At 33.8% G+C, this 17506-nt stretch overlaps 2 protein-coding genes across 2 annotated transcripts; both read right to left on the reverse strand.

The window, feature by feature from the left end:
* Positions 1–8753: 8753 nt before the first annotated feature.
* Positions 8754–10710, reverse strand: LOC132613430 (putative disease resistance protein RGA3). The gene is made up of 4 exons (XM_060327452.1): positions 10437–10710; positions 10114–10353; positions 9743–10006; positions 8754–9586 (listed from the first exon to the last, which is right to left on the reverse strand). Exons 1-4 carry the CDS (start codon positions 10708–10710, stop codon positions 8754–8756), a joined length of 1611 nt encoding a protein of 536 aa, XP_060183435.1.
* A 1650-nt stretch (positions 10711–12360) lies between these two features.
* Positions 12361–15121, reverse strand: LOC132614303 (protein DUF642 L-GALACTONO-1,4-LACTONE-RESPONSIVE GENE 2-like). The gene is made up of 3 exons (XM_060328712.1): positions 14934–15121; positions 14067–14564; positions 12361–13019 (listed from the first exon to the last, which is right to left on the reverse strand). The coding sequence occupies exons 1-3, from the start codon at positions 15058–15060 to the stop codon at positions 12496–12498; spliced, it is 1149 nt and encodes a 382-aa protein (XP_060184695.1). The 5' UTR covers positions 15061–15121; the 3' UTR covers positions 12361–12495.
* Positions 15122–17506: the final 2385 nt, after the last annotated feature.

Raw genomic sequence — 17506 nt, forward strand, 5'->3', positions numbered from 1 at the left:
ACAAATACTCTCCGAGGATAGAATGAACACACAAGAATTAATGCTACAATCACTAAACTTATGCAGATTTTCTTAAGGAAGATATTGATACTTTTAGTATTTCTTATGATAGAAATATTTCCAGGATTTTCCTCTATTTATAGGGAAGTTTTAATCCTTAAACCTGAAATGACAACCTTTTGGGAAGAGATGCATTGTTTCAGAAAGAAAATAACTTTTTTTCTTCTAAGAAGAAAGAAAAGTACTTTTCCTTTTTGTATATTTCTTTTATTTTCTCTTGAAAATTCCAACACATATCGCAGTGTGAAAGAATTATAACGCAATAAGGATAACTAAGGAACAAAAGGAGAAAAAGATATCAAATGAGAATACTTATTTGAATTTATGATCATAATTTTTAAATTATAATAAAAAAGAGTTATCATGTGGATGATACCACATGACTATTATCTTATAATTAATTGAGTAAAAAAAAAATGAAATAGTTTCTAGCAAAAAAATAAACTTTTAAAAATATAATTTTTTTCCGTATATGATAGTTTAATATCACAATTCAGAATGAAATTAAAAGCGACAAAAAACTTAGTTGTTTATTGCAATATAAAACAAAATAATAATTATAGTTACTGTTAAATTTTAAACAATATAATAAAAGTAATTTTTTTTTGTACTTTATACAAACTCACATAAAAAATTTAAATAAGATATTTTTTTAGTTTTAGTAACATAATAAGAAGGAAAAACCAATAAAAGTATCATAAAAGAAAATAAAATGTATAAAGAGACTGATAGAGATACTTTCAAGATATACTTTTTTTTGTACTTTATACGAACTCAAATAAAAAATTTAAATATGATATTTTTTAGTTTAGTAACATAATAAGAAGAAAAAAACAATTAAGGTATCGTAAAAGAAAATAAAATGTACAAAGAGGGTGATAGAGATATTTTCAAGATATCTATATGTTGAATTTAGTTCAAAAATAAATAAAGTAATTAATACTCAAACATATTATTAATGTCCTTTAATATGATAGGTGTATCACTCCGTAATTCTAAGCATACTGGGAGTAAAGCTCCGAGGAAATTGGTCATATTCTAATGGACTTCGAAATTTAACTTTCGACGAGCCTTTGTCGACTTTTTAATCACAACCCGCTATACTTCCAACCTTGATGTATGACTAACATATGACTCAAAACTTTATGACACGGCTTATCTAGCACGATGAGCACTTCTAATCTTACTCCAAAAAATGAATGGAGGGAGTAAATGCTAACCGTTTTGGGCTAGATTAAATAGAGATTCTTTATGTAATAGTTCAAGCTTACTAAAGGTCCTGAGAAAAATTTCTAATTTTGATTTGAGCATAAGAATGTGTTGCGAGGCTAAAATGAGAAATAATATACCAACTATTTTGTAAGATTATGGGCCATCTCAAGCTTATTGTTGGGAAGTTAGAAGGAGAATTTTATTTCATGTGGTATATGATTTTGACATAGTATTTTAAAATAGCGTTATAATTTATATAATAATAATAATAATAATAACAATAATAATAATAATAATAATAATAATAATAATAACAATAATAATAATAATAAATCAAATCTCTGTCTATAAGTTACAAGAAGTTCAAGCAATCAAGTAAAGTTCTGCTAAGAGATTGTTAAATTATTACGTTGAGATACCACCAATATTCTTAGGTCTATCGCAAATTTGGATTGATTTAATTATTTGTAGCTGTAAAAATAATATTTATTTTATAAATTTAAATAGTGAAGAAATTTTTTAGTCTTTAAAATTAATTTAGATTTAAGGAGTACTAAATATTTATTATATTATATTAAAAGAGGAGTGATAAGCAAGGACATAAGTAGAAAACTAATAAACAATCGCATGATTAAGTACTCACAAATGCTAACACAATAAATATGGAACAAGAAAAAGATAAAGTATATAAATAAAAAATTATAGCGTATAAATAAATATAGAAAGGATAAGGCATATTTAAATTTTTTGATATGAGAAACTCTTTGAATTATGATTAGAAAAAACATACTCTTTGGGTAAGGTCATCTAACTAAAATATTAATAGATATTGAATAAAAAAAAATTAATTTAAATTCTTGTATAGGTAATATCAACAATTCAAACTTAAATATCATATTGAAAACAAAAATATAAGTAGTTCAAAATTATTATTTGGGTTATAGGTAAAACACTAGATAAAAAATTAACTAAAAGTATTATGGTAAACAAATGCCTACAAGAGGATAATAGGGATTTGACAGGATATTTATGATTTCGATTAATTTGTAAAATAAAATAAAATTAAAAAATGCTAAAAGTTATGGTTTCAACTTAGATAATGAACTAAGTTAATATTTTGTTTTGTTTTTCATTAGTATTGACTATTAGCATTCGCTCAAGTAAACTTAATAACATCATTTTACAACAAGTTGAATCTTGAAATTGTTCAATAAACAACAACAACAACAACAACCCAGTGAAATCCCACATCGTGGAGTCTGGGGAGGGTAGAGTGTACGCAGACCTTACTCCTACCAAGGTAGGACGGCTGTTTCCAAAAGACCCTCGGCTCAAGAAAAGCATAAAAAAGTCAGATAAGGCTAAGAGATTCAAAGCGATATGGAAATGAAATAATATAAAATAAAATAATGCAAGCGACACAGATACCACAGGATAATCAAAGCACAGGAAATAGCAGATAATAGCATAAGTCGGAGCACAAGAAATTTTATTGCGATACTGCGACTACTAATAAGAACGGATAACGAGACTATCTACTAGCCTTCTACCCTAATTTGGATCCTCCAAACCCTCCTATCTAAGGTCCTGTCCTCGGTAAGCTGTAATTGCGCCATGTCGTGTCTAATTACCTCTCCCCAATACTTCTTCGGCCTACCCCTACCTCGTCTGAAACCATCCATGGCCAACCTCTCACACCTCCGCACTGGGGCATCTGTGTCTCTCCTCTTCACATGCCCAAACCATCTCAATCTCGCTTCTCGCATCTTGTCTTCCACCGAGGCCACCCCCACCTTATCCCGAATATCCTCATTCCTAATCCTGTCACTCCTGGTGTGGCCACACATCCATCTCAACATTCTCATCTCGACAACTTTCAATAAACATATATATATATATATATATATATATATATATATATATATATATATTTATGATTACATTTAACAACTAACTGCGCATCGCGCGGGTGCGTATATTAGTAATAAGTAAATGAGAAAAGCAACCCTTCCTGTAGTATGGTACTTAGTAACCAGTAAGTATTTTATTTATAATTTTTAATACAACAAACTAGATATCCAATAGCAAATAATTCATCTATTAGAATTTATATGTTATAAATTCTTCCTTTTTACTGACTGCCATTTGTTCTGCAAAACCCAATTTTGATTTGCTAAAACAAGAGATTAACTTATAAGTGTCTCAGAATTTGGCATTGCAAGAAGTGTGGAAAATGCAGCTTTGAAGATGATGCTAGTGATAGTTGTACCTTTTCTTTTACTAGTTGTTTTATTAGAGAAATGACAAAATGGTGCTTTATGTTTGAGTGTAGGTTCAAAATAGTCCCTTAAGTACGCACTTAACAGTTTTGATCCTTTAAGCTGTTCAAAAGTTAGCATCTTTAGTCTGCGTCAAATATCTACTGAATTTTGCCTGTTATATTTGACGAAAGAAATTAGCTGTAACTCACGTTTAGAGGTAGTATTTTTGTAATTCTTGCTATTTTTAATTTATTTCTATAGTTTGGTATAACTGTAGCTTTTTGAGGTATAATTTTAAATATTTTTTATATCTTTTTTTTGTCTCTAGTATAGTTTTGTGTTGCATATTTTAGGATTTCATGTGGCTTTCTTGGTGTTTATAGTTAAGTCTTTTTGTTTACAGGCTTCCGTCAAATCTAACAGACAGTGTTCAATAATTTTTTTTGGAGAAGCAAACTTAAAGGACCAAAATTATTAAGTGCATACTTAAGGGACTATTTTAAACCTACTTTCAAACATAAGGGACCATTTTGTCATTTCTCTATTTTATTATGATGGAGAGACTATTTTCCATGATCCTAATTGTACCTTTGGCTTATTTTCCATGATCCTAATTTTTTTCCCCCTTTTTCTGGGATGATCATATACTTCTCTGAGGTTTGCCTTTGTATGGTTTAATTTTCTTGTGCTACATATAAATAATATTTGATTGGATTAATAAAATTAATAATTTCCACAAAATTCAATAATCTTTTATCAAATGTTTGATTTGATTTTTCTTTTCCACATAAAGTTTAGCTTATTTCGTTACAATATTTGGTTTCAAATTCTTTTAGGATAAATTATGCGGGATAAATTTTTTAATAAAAATGGAGGACTAACAAGTCACGGTTTAAAATAGCTGAATAACAAGATAACCTTTATGCAGTACAGTAGTAACCAATATTTTCTTGTTAAAATAAAAGAAAAATATATTTTAAAATATATGTTGTATGATATTTTTGTAAAACAACAAACCAAATATCCAACAACAGATAATTCCTAAACTATTGTTCATGTATTATAAAATCATAGCGAATCCACGATTTGAACTTTTATGAATTTGAGCTCGAAATTCTATCACGTTCCTCTAAGCCAAAGCAGCAGATGCATCTGTACTTTCTTCACTAAATCCGCCCATCTTATAAATCATTTGCCTTATTAATATCTAAGGCTAATTTCAGAGACCACCCTCTAAGTTTCGCTCTAATACACTAACTTCCCTTGTGGTTTATAATATTACGCATACCTCGCTTAATTTGATTTTTTTGGTAACCATTCTTTAAACTTATTAAAAATAAATATAAATTAAATACGATTTGACATATTTGCCTTGCTTAATATTAATCTCGTCCAATGAGTGAACATTATCAAGATGACTTACTTAATAAATACTTTAAAAATAAACCTACACAAATAAAATTAGTATTAAATGTATATACACATCTTGGTAAGAGTAAGGTCTGCGTACATGTGGGGATCTAGTAGCTCAGTTGGTTGACTACCTGAACTTTCATCTTGTTGGTGAGGTTTGAAATCCTCACATTGTAATCCCCTCCCCATTTCCCCTTCCCCTACCCTTTATGGAATAAAAACAATTAAAAAAAAAAGGTCTGCGTACACTCTACCTTCTCCAGACCCAACGTTGTTAGATTCCAGTGGGTTGTTGTTGTTATCGTAAATGTAGATACGAGGCATTCCCTTTCACTTTTCCATTCATTGATTTACACGAATAAAATTGTATATCTACCTTAAGCTTGTGAATTGTGATTAGCTATCAGCAATAACTTTGCAACGGTCACTTGTTCCATCGTTTTTAGAGCTGTCAATATAGGCTTGGCCCGCAAGGCCGACCCAACCCAACCCTTTATTTAAGTAGGGTTGGACTAGGATTTCTTTGGCCCATATAGAAGTGAGGCTCAAAATCCCAGCCTCTCTTGGCCCTCTGGCCTCAAGGGTTGGGCTGAGGCCAGAAAAGAATAATTAATTAATTAATTTTAAAAAATATATAATTTAATTAAATAAAAAGATAAAAAGTAATGAGAAAAAAAGAATGTACTTGCTACTAAGTAGTAAATTAGAAACTAGAGTAATACTTTTTAGTCTTAGAATTTATATTATGTTTAACTTCTTTTGAACGTGATCTGAATTAGTGATCAAAAATAATAATTTATATTTGTTCTTTTGAATTTTTTTCTTCTATGACATGAATTTGCGCAAGAATGAGTGGTAGAAGATTCTATTTCATATTGTAAAAGTTTTATGTTCAAATTGTATCAAAAATTACTTAGAAAATATTATTTCGGAAGACGAAAAAACTTAAAGGGCTGGCCCGTCCTAGCCCGCGGCCCGCTTAGGGCTTGGTTGGGCTGTCATTTGCAGGCCCTTCAATTAAAAGGACCAGCCCGTCCTAGCTCATTTAATTCTTTGGCCCGTTAGGACTGGCCAGCCCATTTTGACACCTCTAATCGTTCTGTTTCTACAAAACTTTTGGAATCTATCTAATCCAAAATTCTTTACTTCAACGGCAATGTGTCTAAAATGATCATCCTTGTGTGTTGTGTCCCAAAATGAATAGCAAAATTTGGAGTACAAGATTAATGCGTATGATGTTTTAATAAAATAGTATTAAATGAAAGCTTCTTTTAATACTAATTTATTTGTGTAGGTTTATTTTTAAAGTATTTGTTAAGTAAGTCATTTTGATGATGTTCATTAATTGGAAGAGATTAATATTAAGAAGGGCAAATCTATCAAATCGTGTTTCCGTTATATTTATTTTTAATAGGTTTAAAGAATGGTTAAAAAACAAAATCAAATAAGGGAGGTATGCGCAATACCGTAAATCACAAGAGAGGTCAGAGTGATAGAACAGAACCTAAAGGAAGGTGTATGAAATTATCCCAAATATCTATATTATTATTCATGCATTACTACTTTTTATATTATCATACTTATATTGCTTATTTATGTATAGCTTGTCTCTACACCAACAACTCCCAAAGTTCGTAAACATTAGAAATGTTTTTAATTTACAACTCCAGAATTTTTAAACACCAAAAGTCAAGTGGTCAACTCCCATGCCTCTATCAAACTCATTTTCCTTGTAACTTCTCAGTTGTTACAAAGTCAGTATTGTCACTCTCCAGCTTCTTCTTCCTAGCTAATTCCTCATATATACCTATGAGATTTTGAGAAAATACTCAAAATACCCCCCAACGTTTGACCAAAATCCCAACTACACACCTAACCTTTGCGGGGGTCCTATTACCCCCCTGGAAAAAAAAAAAAATCAAGGTTGAAAAATCTAATCTTGTTAAAGAGATTTGAGATTGGAAATTGCTTGTTTGGAGTTGCTACTTGTTGCTTGGTTGGAGATTCTTTGAGTTGATATGGTGTGATTTTTTTTTTCAACTCCTAATGAAGACGATGATGACGTGGCATGTGGGCCAGGCGCGTGTGGACAACCGCCATTTAATATTTGGGGGTTGGCTGGTTGATCTGCCACATCAGCAAAAAAGGGCCATTTTGCTACTGAAAAAATTTGTCCGGGGGGTAATAGGACCCCCGCAAAGGTTAGGTGTGTAGTTGGGATTTTGGTCAAACGTTGGGGGGGTATTTTGAGTATTTACTCATGAGATTTTCAACTACCAAATTTTAGTTTTAAAAAATATGCATAATTTATAAATAGGCCCTCAAACTTGGTGTCATTTTTTAAATATGCCCTCCAACTTTGAGTGTGCACAAGTAGGCACCTCAACTTGTCTCCACTTTATTAGTTGAACACTTTAACTTACAAAATGATCATCTAGACACCTCCAAATTTTATGTGTCACGTCAGTGTGACGTCAGCATTTGTGTTTACGTGTTCAACTTTTTACAAGTTGAGGTTCTTGCGCACACCCAAAGTTGGAGGACATACTTAAAAAATGAGGCCAAATTTGAGGGCTTATTTATATATTATGCCAAAAAAATACTTTAGTAAATATTTCTTGCTCATAGGAGTCACTTCACTTTCCCTTAAACACTTTCTTGAAGGACACGGCAGCAGCATATTTTCTCTTTAAACATTGCAAACTCAATCTTAGGGAAATTGGGATCACATGCTCTTCAAGAATTTTACTTAATTTGGGGTGTAAAAAATGAGCTCAACAAGCTCAAGAAATCCTTACTCATCACCATCAGAGATGTACTCTTACATGCTGAAAAGCAACAAGATTAGTTATATTATGTTTTAGGCCTAAGGGCACAATTTCAGTTTTAAAAATTATGATTTTTCATAAATGATCTTAATTGAGTTCCATGACTTGCATTATAAATGCATTATGTTTTTCTAAAGCCTCGTTCCAATATCGAGGGTTTGTGATACTCACTAAGTAACAATCATGTACTCAGGCTTCCTTGTCGTGTTGCCAGTTTACAGGTACAGGCACATCAGACGACGTTGACATGAGTTTAGTGAGATCCTCACTATGTACGAGGCATAAGAACCATACTGAAAGTTTACAGATTATGATTTGGCTTAATAAGCCCCATGTTAAAGTTATTACTGACATGAATAAAATAAAAAAAAAGGGCAGCCTGGTGCACTAAGCTCCCGCTATTCGCGAGATCCGGGGATGTTTTCATAAAATATTCTAGGATCCAACATGGTGCGGCAACATTTTGAAGGGTCCAAGCAACATAGTAGAAGGCTAACTAAAAGGCGCAAAAGGCATAACACTAATTCAGCACATGATTATCCAATAAATGTAGCTTATTTTCCCATAAAACAGAGCAGTTAAGAGTGCCAATCAACAGTCAAGATAAGAACAATTTGTATAAATAACACAATCAAGACTGTGAAACGTAACAAGCAATAGGAAGGACAAAAAAGCTGAAGCAACTGGAAATTACATAAAAAAAATGAAACATGCTAACCAACGAAGGCATGAAGGAAGAAAAACAAGGGTACTTATATTTTGTACATAGATTTGTTGGGTCGTTGAGTCAGTTTCCATTGATTTGAACCTCAGAAGTATGAGATATCCTGCGTCAGCATTCTGAACTCAAGATCAGCCAGTTGTCGATCCGAAGTACCTTCAGGTTCGTGAGGCAACTCATCCCCTCGGGCAATGCTGCAAATTTTGGGCACCTTTCCACCCTCAGGTATTGGAGAGTAGCACTGGCACCTTCAAGCCATCAGGGCAAAGTAACTAATTGTGGTAAACCAGCAAGCACCAACATCTGAAGGCTCCCAAGGCAATGAACATCTTTTGACTCCAATTCGGGTAAGCCTCCAATAACCAATGACCGGACCATCCTAAGTCCTTCGATATCTTGCCACTCCAACAATGTCAGCTCTTCACAGTCAACAATCAACAGATTCTCCAGAGCAGTAAGGTGTTTCATAGCACTTGGGAAAAAGGTCAGTCTTGGGCAGCCAATAATTGCCAGTGTGCGAAGGCTAGTCAGATGTTGCAGACCTTCAGACAAAGATACGAGATTGTTGCAGCTGTAAATAAACAAAGAACGAAGAGATGATAAGCAGCCAATTGCTTTATCAGGCAAAAAGGCTTGCTTGGTGGTTATATGCAAGTGTCTTAGACTGATCAAGTTTCCAATATCTTTAGGTAGTCCTTCAAGTCGTGCACAATGAGAAACTCGCAGTGTTTGTAAGCTCAGCAACTCGTTAATTGAATCAGGTAATTCTTTAATGCTACCATTGGCACTTACGTCAAGATATCTTAAATACTTCAATTCGCCAACGGAGCTAGGCAGCTCATCAAAACATGAATCACTGATATCTAGCACCTTAAGTTGCATGAATCTTGCTATGCAGTTCTCAACGAACATTGTACTCATCGGCCCTACTCCATTAACGGAGAAAGATATAGTCCTTAATGCCTGGTTACTGACAAGGGATGCTGGAAGTTTCTTGCCTGACAAATCATAGTCAGAAAATGCCACATGTCTGACCTCATCAGAAATATTTTGTATGTGAGAATTTACCGTACAGAATTCAACCTGTGCTGCTGACAGTGCAAGATCATGTACAAGGTCATGCAATTTAGAGATTGAGATAAAAACGGAAAGATATTCTTCAACGTCTTGAAAAAAGGATCTCGACAATAACTCTTGGAATTATCGAATCCCAATGCGGTCAAGATCTTCTGATCTATCAGACTGACTAATGAGTCCCTCTGCTACCCACAACTGTATCAATTTATCTATTTCAATCGCACAGCCCTTGGGAAATATTGAGCAATAAGCAAGACAAACTTTGGGATTAGATGGCAATCGCTCGTAGCTCACACTTAGTGCAGGTGCAATTTTGTCATCCTGATTTGAGTTCCACATATCATGATCTTCAACATCATCCCACTTCCATTCATCAGTTCCATACGCAATGAAAATCCTACAGTCATTAAGAATAAGGGATTTCCCTCGCACTTCTGCACTATATCTGACGCAATCCCAACGAGATTGGGATATAACACTTCTTCACCTTGTTCAAAGGCGTTCCTCAAGAACAAAGTCAGAGAATCCTCACTTAACAAACCTTTCAAACAGTATGCAGGAACGGTTCCCATTAACGAAGCTACTGCTTCGTTCCGAGTAGTTACAAGAATCTTGCTTCCACAAGAACCCACAATCAACAACTTCTTCAATTCATTCCACTTCACCGGGTACTCATTCCATACATCATCTAAAACAACCAAATAATTCTTTTCATACAATGTCTCACGAACGAGTTTCTGCAGTTCATTCATACCAAGATTCTCACACAAATCTTCTCTAACTGAATTCACAATTTGTTCCAATAAAGTCTTTAGTTAAACGCGTGAGACACATGAACCCACAAACGCAATTGAAAATGACTACCTATCCTTGGATCATTATACACCAGTTTTGCAAGAGTAGTTTTTCCAATTCCTCCAACTCCAACAATGGGAAATACAAAAAGGGTATCTTCATTTCCTGATTTTAAAAGCATTTCAACAACAATATCTCTATCAGAGTCCCTCCCTACAATACCAGTGTAACGCACAGATGCACGAGTATGCATAAAACCCCCACGTCCAATCATCATCGCTGCATTTCTGTACCTGCCTATCTTATCCAACTTTTTAACGGGCTTTCGAATTTCAAGAAACATTCAAATTCGATAGGCAAAAAGGTTCAATCTGTAAGAGAAAAAACCACGCACCTTTGATGATCTCGAACGGGGAATCAACTGATTTCACATAATGAAAAATTCATGCTCTTCAACCACTTGTTCAGCTTCATAAAAAGCGAGCTTTAGCATCTCAGCTACTTGATTACCAAAATGACAATTACCTTCTAAATGTCCAACAAAGAGCTCTAGTTTTCTAAGCTGGCAATGCATATTCAAAGCCTCTGCAATTTCAACAACAGAGTACATTTTCTGTAGAAGCATATCTGATAGAGCCTTTTTATCCATGGTGATTGAAGGGAAAGTTGGAGAATTTTGGAGATTTTCCATAGAGAAAGATTGGTTCTTGGTTTGCAGAGATGGCTGGAAAAATATGCTTTCTGGGGAAAATTTACAATGTAAAATTTTTCGGTGAAGAGTGTTCAACTGACCACACTTCGCAGGGGCATATCTTTGTCCAGCCTGCAACTCTCCTCCTTTATTAGGGCTTGGGACCGACCGCCACAGTTAAAATTGTAGTCTGTACAACTGCGATCACACTCGCATATGAAGTCAGGTTCTTGACTGTTTGAGCACGAGCTTTGTCTGCTGTGTTGTGTTTTGTCTTGACTGCATTTGCCACTTCTACAGGTAACATCTCAATTTGTCTGCATTAGTGGCTGAATTATGCTGATTTCTCACATCATAACATCAAACATAGGACTTATTACTAACCAATTTTACTCAGGAGTCTCCAAAAAATGCTACCATCCGTGTCAGATCCTCCAAAAATGCACTATAGTTACTAACAGGTTTGTTTTATGGGAAAATAAGCTACATTTCTTGGATAAACATGTGCTGAATTAGTGTTACACCTTAAATTGTATTTTTTTGTGCCTATTATTTAGCCTTTTGTGTCTGACAATCATGTAAAGCACGTTGCACCATTATAGCCTGAGGTACTTTGGAACTATGTTGCTCGGACTCTTCAAAATGCTGCCACACCCCTATTGGATCCTCATAAAATGCTCTAATTTTGATGAATTTGACACACACCAAGACATTTCTAAAGAGTCCAAGCAACATATATAGTTTTGGAGAAGCCAGAGGTAAAATGTATCTAGACATGATAAATATAGTAGTACTAGTTCATTTGGATGTATTGGTAAAGGTGGTTCAATCTAAAAGAGAACATTTCATGCAGCCAACCACAGGGCTGCCTGCCTTCTGTACTACTTTTTTTGGATTAACCATCTGGTATCCGAGCCCACTAGGCTCGACTAGTGGAAGATAAAAACTAGGGATGGGTTTTTTGTTCCAGCATCATCACGTGTCCCTTCATTTGAGTAGGGTTAAATCATTGCAAATGTATAAAGGTAAGGGTATAATTGGACGTGTACTCAAGTGGAGGGTATAATTAAACTATTTTTGATAGTACAGGGGCATATTTGGCCCGTTTCCATTAATTTAATTTGCCAATGAGTATACTCCTTCCAAGAAGAAGAGCAAAAGATCAGGGAAGTTGATGGTACCATCGGATTTGGAACCAAGAGAATACATAAAAGATTAAGCACTTGGTGACTTCTACAAAGAAACAAGAAAGGGATTCTTGTAAATATCATTCTTGTTCGGATTGGAAAACTTAAAAAAAAAAAAATCATAAAAGCAATGGTAGATTTTACTACCCTTCTTCACATATGTGTTCACCTGCTTGAAAAGAGAAAAATGAATTCCTACTAAAATTTGTCTTGAAAATGACCTTTTCTCAGTATGCTCACTTCCGTCTGCTTATTTACGGACATGAACGAGACTAACATCATCGATGACAGGTCCACACATGTGACCGGAGTTATCTATCTTTGTGTGATAGTATGGACTATAGAAAGCTATTGTTGTCCTAGTTTTATCTGCTTGGAACTCGAGGCTTGCAGTCTTGAACCACCCCTTTCCTTTTGATACAAAGGAAACTTGTGTACTGGCCTTGCCACCAAATGCTTTAACTGTCATTGATCCATGGCAGTCATTCTTTGCATCGCCAATGGTGAAAGTCAGGTTGTAGAATTGTTTGGGGACTGTTCTTACGATCTGTGCAATGCCTGTTTCCCTTCCTCCTATCAATTCAACAGCTGCACTTCCTGAATGCACTAAGAAATTCTTTGAGTCAATATATTTCACTGGTTTTACAAACTGAACCATCCACCCTGGAATTGGTGAGTACTTGTGTTGTTTCAAAGGCAATATGAGCACCCCTGTTGAGAAGTTCTTGTATACATGCGGACCAGCTTCAAATCCACCATTTTTCACCAAGTTACCTGCATACATGTTCAGAAAAAGGTATTGTATCAGGATTGAGAAGAGGAGCATTGGTGCAACAGTAAGAATAGCCGCCATGTCACTAGGAGGTCACTGGTTCAAGCTATGAAAGTATCCTTTCGCAGAAATGCAAAGTAATTGCCTGTTTCGCCAAGCTTCTAAAATCAACCTACTTTGAAAAATGCTTTTTTAAAAAGGAAAAATTTCAGTAATGTACAATTTAGCACACAAAATTACATTTGAGTAGCCATATTTTTAAATTACAAACCTATGACCCAACAAATTATGACCGCAGCTTGTATATACAGCATTATACAATAATGTACAATTTTATACAACAAATACAGACAATGTATAAACCTTATATAAAAATATATAATAACGTATAAAAGGTATTTATATACACTTCTACAATGTTATTCAGTGTTATACAGTGTTTATACACTATTGAAGGTGTAACATAATGTTTGTATTTTATACACAGTTTATCTTTAAAAATACACCAACATTAAAAAGAGATTTGAAAGGAAAAAATATCTTGAAATTTGATATGGGAGAAAGGAGGTGGCTATCTCGGGTAATAACTTTTTAAAAAAGGGGATGAAGGCTACAAAATGTTAAAAAAAAACTATGGCCATTTCGAGTAAATACTTTACCCAAAATGCCATAGAGCGTTATTTTCCCTTTTAAAAAAGTACTTTTGGCGAGAAACAATTTGTGTTTGACTAATTAGTTTAAAAATACTTTTGAGCAATAATTAATATTTGATCAAGCTTTTAAAAAGTGCTTAAAAAAATTAAAAAGAAGATTTTTTTTTCAGTTTCTAAAAGAAAAACACCTTCTACTTCTACCCAATAACACTTTTTCTTCTCCTGAAAACTTGACCAAACACCTCAACTTTGAGAAATAACACTTTTGGCTTTGGAAAAACTTGCTATAAATTTACGTACAATAGACTCAATGTGATCCAGTCCCTTCCCGGACCCTGCCCATATCATGAGCTTAATCCATCGAGATGCCCAATTTATTACAGGACAGAAACTTACCTTTAGTATATGTTATAGGACGCATTTCCTTGATTGCGACATGGTCTATTAGAGGTCCACAGGTTGGATCTTCTTGGTTACCAGGGTTGTGAAATGCAATCTTAACAAAATCAGATGTTGTTTCGAAAGCCCACGCGTAAGTGTCACTTCCATCGGCACTATACAGTGTCTGAATGGGAAGATCACTTGACATGCTTCCAGCTGAGACCCTAAGGACCTCATTTTGAGCACAAGTCCTAGTGGCTCCAAATGTGAGGGAATATATTGCCCTTGGCTTCACATTCACATACTGAGAGATGGCAGCCTCATTCCCTAACCGAACCGCATGGATCCCACGAGGGATCGGGAAGTAGAAGCCGCCTGGCTGAGGCCCAGCGGATACCCACTCCACTATACCGCTGATTTCCCATTCAGGCAAGGAGTATTTGCCAATGATCACTGTTTTCTTTAGATCTGATGACTTTGGCCCTTCCTCAAAGTCTCCATTTTCCAGTATATCTGTGAAATGTTATCAAGATATCAATATCACCTCACAGCTTGCAGTATATTGGAGATAACACTCTAACAAAATGTGAGTAAGTTATATCAGGAAATAAAATAGCTCAAGAATCTTAGTTTTTTTTTCTTTTTGTTGTGACTTAAAGACCTACAGACTAGTCAAGTCCATGCATACAAATAAAAAAAATGCTGAAGCGCAATCTTATTGCGCTAAGGTCTAAAAGTTGGCTACAACCTCAACTTAACTGATTTGCTGCTCCAAAGTTCTAAGTATAGTCTACATACCAATAACATCTTCCTTAAATTTTTTCTAAGCACTACTAATCTTTGTAGAAGCTAAATAAGAATTCACAAAAAAATAGATCTTACCATTAAGAACAGTTGCAGAAGCAAAGCTGATGTACAAAAAGAAAATGAGTACAGAAGAAAGAGAGAAAAGGGAAGCCATTTTAGTACAAAAACTTGGTGAAAAGAAGAAAGTCTCAACTACGTACATTGAAGAGATAAAGCCAGGAATCTGTCCTATTTAAGGAGTAATGAAGTAAAGAGTATAATATTCAGTAAAGATAAGATTTTTTAAAAAAGTAAAAGACAGCATCGTGGATAAAGTATCCTCTCAGTTCGAGAAACGACCGCACTCTAAAAGGTATGATATAAATAATTTATCCTAATATAAATATTAGTAATTGCTTTCACGGTGCAAACTCATAACCTATAGGTCATATTAGAGATAATTTTATCATTGCTTCAAAGCTATTTCAAGATTATTTTTTTTAAAAAGAAAAAAATTATAGCCATTGCGTGGTGTCATAAAATGTGTCAGGTTGTCATTTTACTCTTTATTTGATTGAAAATCTGACATTCTTTTATTAGTTTAAGTTTTCTACACCCGTAGTTTATTAATCTTTTATAATATCAGGTTAAATTGACCCACATCAAATATATAGCTTTTCATAGTATCAAGTTTGAAATGACAAATTGAAATATGGAAGTTAATCTACTATACTAAGTTAAATTGCACCAATAGTGCAAACTTTTCCTACCCTTGTTGGTATATATAACCTCACCAAGACACCGACACATACCAAGAATGTGGCTTACCTAAAGGCTTCATTGGTTGTTAACTTGCTGTTTCACTTGGAATAGTTGGCATTGTAGATTTCAATGAAGCTTCCTTTTGTTTATTCTTGTACTTCACTTCCTTTGTCAATTGAGGAAGAAATGGAAATAATATTCAGGACTCATATGTATTCTTTTCCTGAGAAATCACATAGTGTTTGAGACAATCTTTAGTATAGGTTCAAGCTTCTGTTATTATATGTCCTTTTCAACAATAGAATATAAGGACATGAGGGTTAGAATGACTGCTTTCCTCTTACTGCATATTGCTTATTGATGTGATTTGAAATGCCACTGCTTTAAAGTTGATCAAGAAAATTGATTTACTCCCAAATGCTAATTAGATGTAGTGAAATAACTCTAACCAAACAAACTCAGTAGTATCATGACCAAAAGATCAGGAGAGTTAATGGTGTTTTGGAAATAAGAAAATACATAATGATCAAGAACTTTATGACTTCTGCAAGGAGACAAGAAAGGGTTTTTGTTTTGATTTATAATGTGACGAGGGAAATAAGTATAGGAATTTGGGTTAAAAGGATTCAAGGTTGGGTTTCAATTTTATTTGGGACGAGTTTTAATTTTATTTGAGTTGGTTTAATTTGATGACGTGGACCTCTACTTCGAGGCCACGTGTCAAATCTGATTTTTTGAAAACTAGCAATTTTAGTTGTTAACAGCAAGTGGGACGGATGAGTCATTTCAGTCACAGTGATGACATAAATGATCCCAATTATTTACGAATGACATAGATGAGCAATTTTGAAAAGTTCGAAGACACATTTGAGTTTTTCCTTAAAAACAAGGCATAATACATAAATAGACCCTCAAATTTGGTCTCATTTTTTAAGTATGTCCTCCAACTTTGAATTTGTACAAGTACACACCTCAACTTGTCTCCACTACGTCAATTGAACACTTTAACTTACAAAATGACCATTTAGACACCTCCAAAAATATGTGTCACGTCAGCGCCACGTTAGTATTTGTGTCTATGTGCTCAACTTTTTACAAGTTGAGGTGTCTACTTGTGCATATCAAAAGTTAAAAGATATACTTAAAAAATGAAGCCAAATTTAAAGATCTATTTATGTATTATGCCTAAAATAATGGTAGAGTTCACTACCCTTCTTCACACGTGTGCTTAATCTACTTGAGTATTAAAAATTTGTATCTTGAAAAGAGAAAAATATATTCATATTAAAAATTAGTCTGGAAATTGACATTTTATGAGTATGCTCAGTTCATTCCGTTTATTTTTGGACATGAACGCGACTAACATCATTGATGACAGGTCCACACATGTGTCTAAAGTCATGTATCCGTTCTTTGATTGATTATTTTCCTACCTAATCAATCAACTTTTTGGAGTCAAAAGTAAAAAGTGACAACCTGGACACTTCTTACTATATATAAGAAAAAAATACTCCCTTCATCAATGTAACATCATTTAACTAGGGATAAAAATTTTTTTTAAAAAAATAAGCTTTAGATAAATATGTGATTATAAATTATCTCATAAAATTATATTATTTCTAAAAATAGAGCGATAATATTCTTTTTTAGATAAATTAAAAAAAAATGTGCCATATAAACTAGGATTAAGGGAGTGTAACTAAGATTTATTAAAAAAGATGGAGCCCGTTTGGATTGGCTTATAAGTTAGCTTATAAGTTATTTTCAGCTTTTTTGAGTGTTTGGCTGGCCAGCTTAAAGTCATTTTATGCTTAAAATAAGCTCAAAAAAATAATTGGACCCATTTGACTTAGTTTATCTAAAGCAGCTTATAAGCTGAAAACAGCTTATAAGCCAAAAAAAATAAG

Source organism: Lycium barbarum, chromosome 10 (assembly GCF_019175385.1).
Source record: "Lycium barbarum isolate Lr01 chromosome 10, ASM1917538v2, whole genome shotgun sequence".
Taxonomy (NCBI): Eukaryota; Viridiplantae; Streptophyta; class Magnoliopsida; order Solanales; family Solanaceae; genus Lycium; species Lycium barbarum.

Excerpts from the sequence above, each read along its gene's own strand:
- LOC132614303 (XM_060328712.1), bottom strand. The coding sequence starts at position 15,060 with ATGTACGTAGTTGAGACTTTCTTCTTTTCACCAAGTTTTTGTACTAAA. Across the intron at positions 14,565-14,933 it reads TTCTGCAACTGTTCTTAATG|ATATACTGGAAAATGGAGAC; the intron begins GTAAGATCTATT and ends AACATTTCACAG. Across the intron at positions 13,020-14,066 it reads TCCTATAACATATACTAAAG|GTAACTTGGTGAAAAATGGT; the intron begins GTAAGTTTCTGT and ends ACATGTATGCAG.
- LOC132613430 (XM_060327452.1), bottom strand. The coding sequence starts at position 10,710 with ATGTTTCTTGAAATTCGAAAGCCCGTTAAAAAGTTGGATAAGATAGGC. Across the intron at positions 10,354-10,436 it reads GTATAATGATCCAAGGATAG|TTAGAGAAGATTTGTGTGAG; the intron begins GTAGTCATTTTC and ends TTGTGAATTCAG. Across the intron at positions 10,007-10,113 it reads TCCTGCATACTGTTTGAAAG|AAGTGCGAGGGAAATCCCTT; the intron begins GTTTGTTAAGTG and ends GATATAGTGCAG.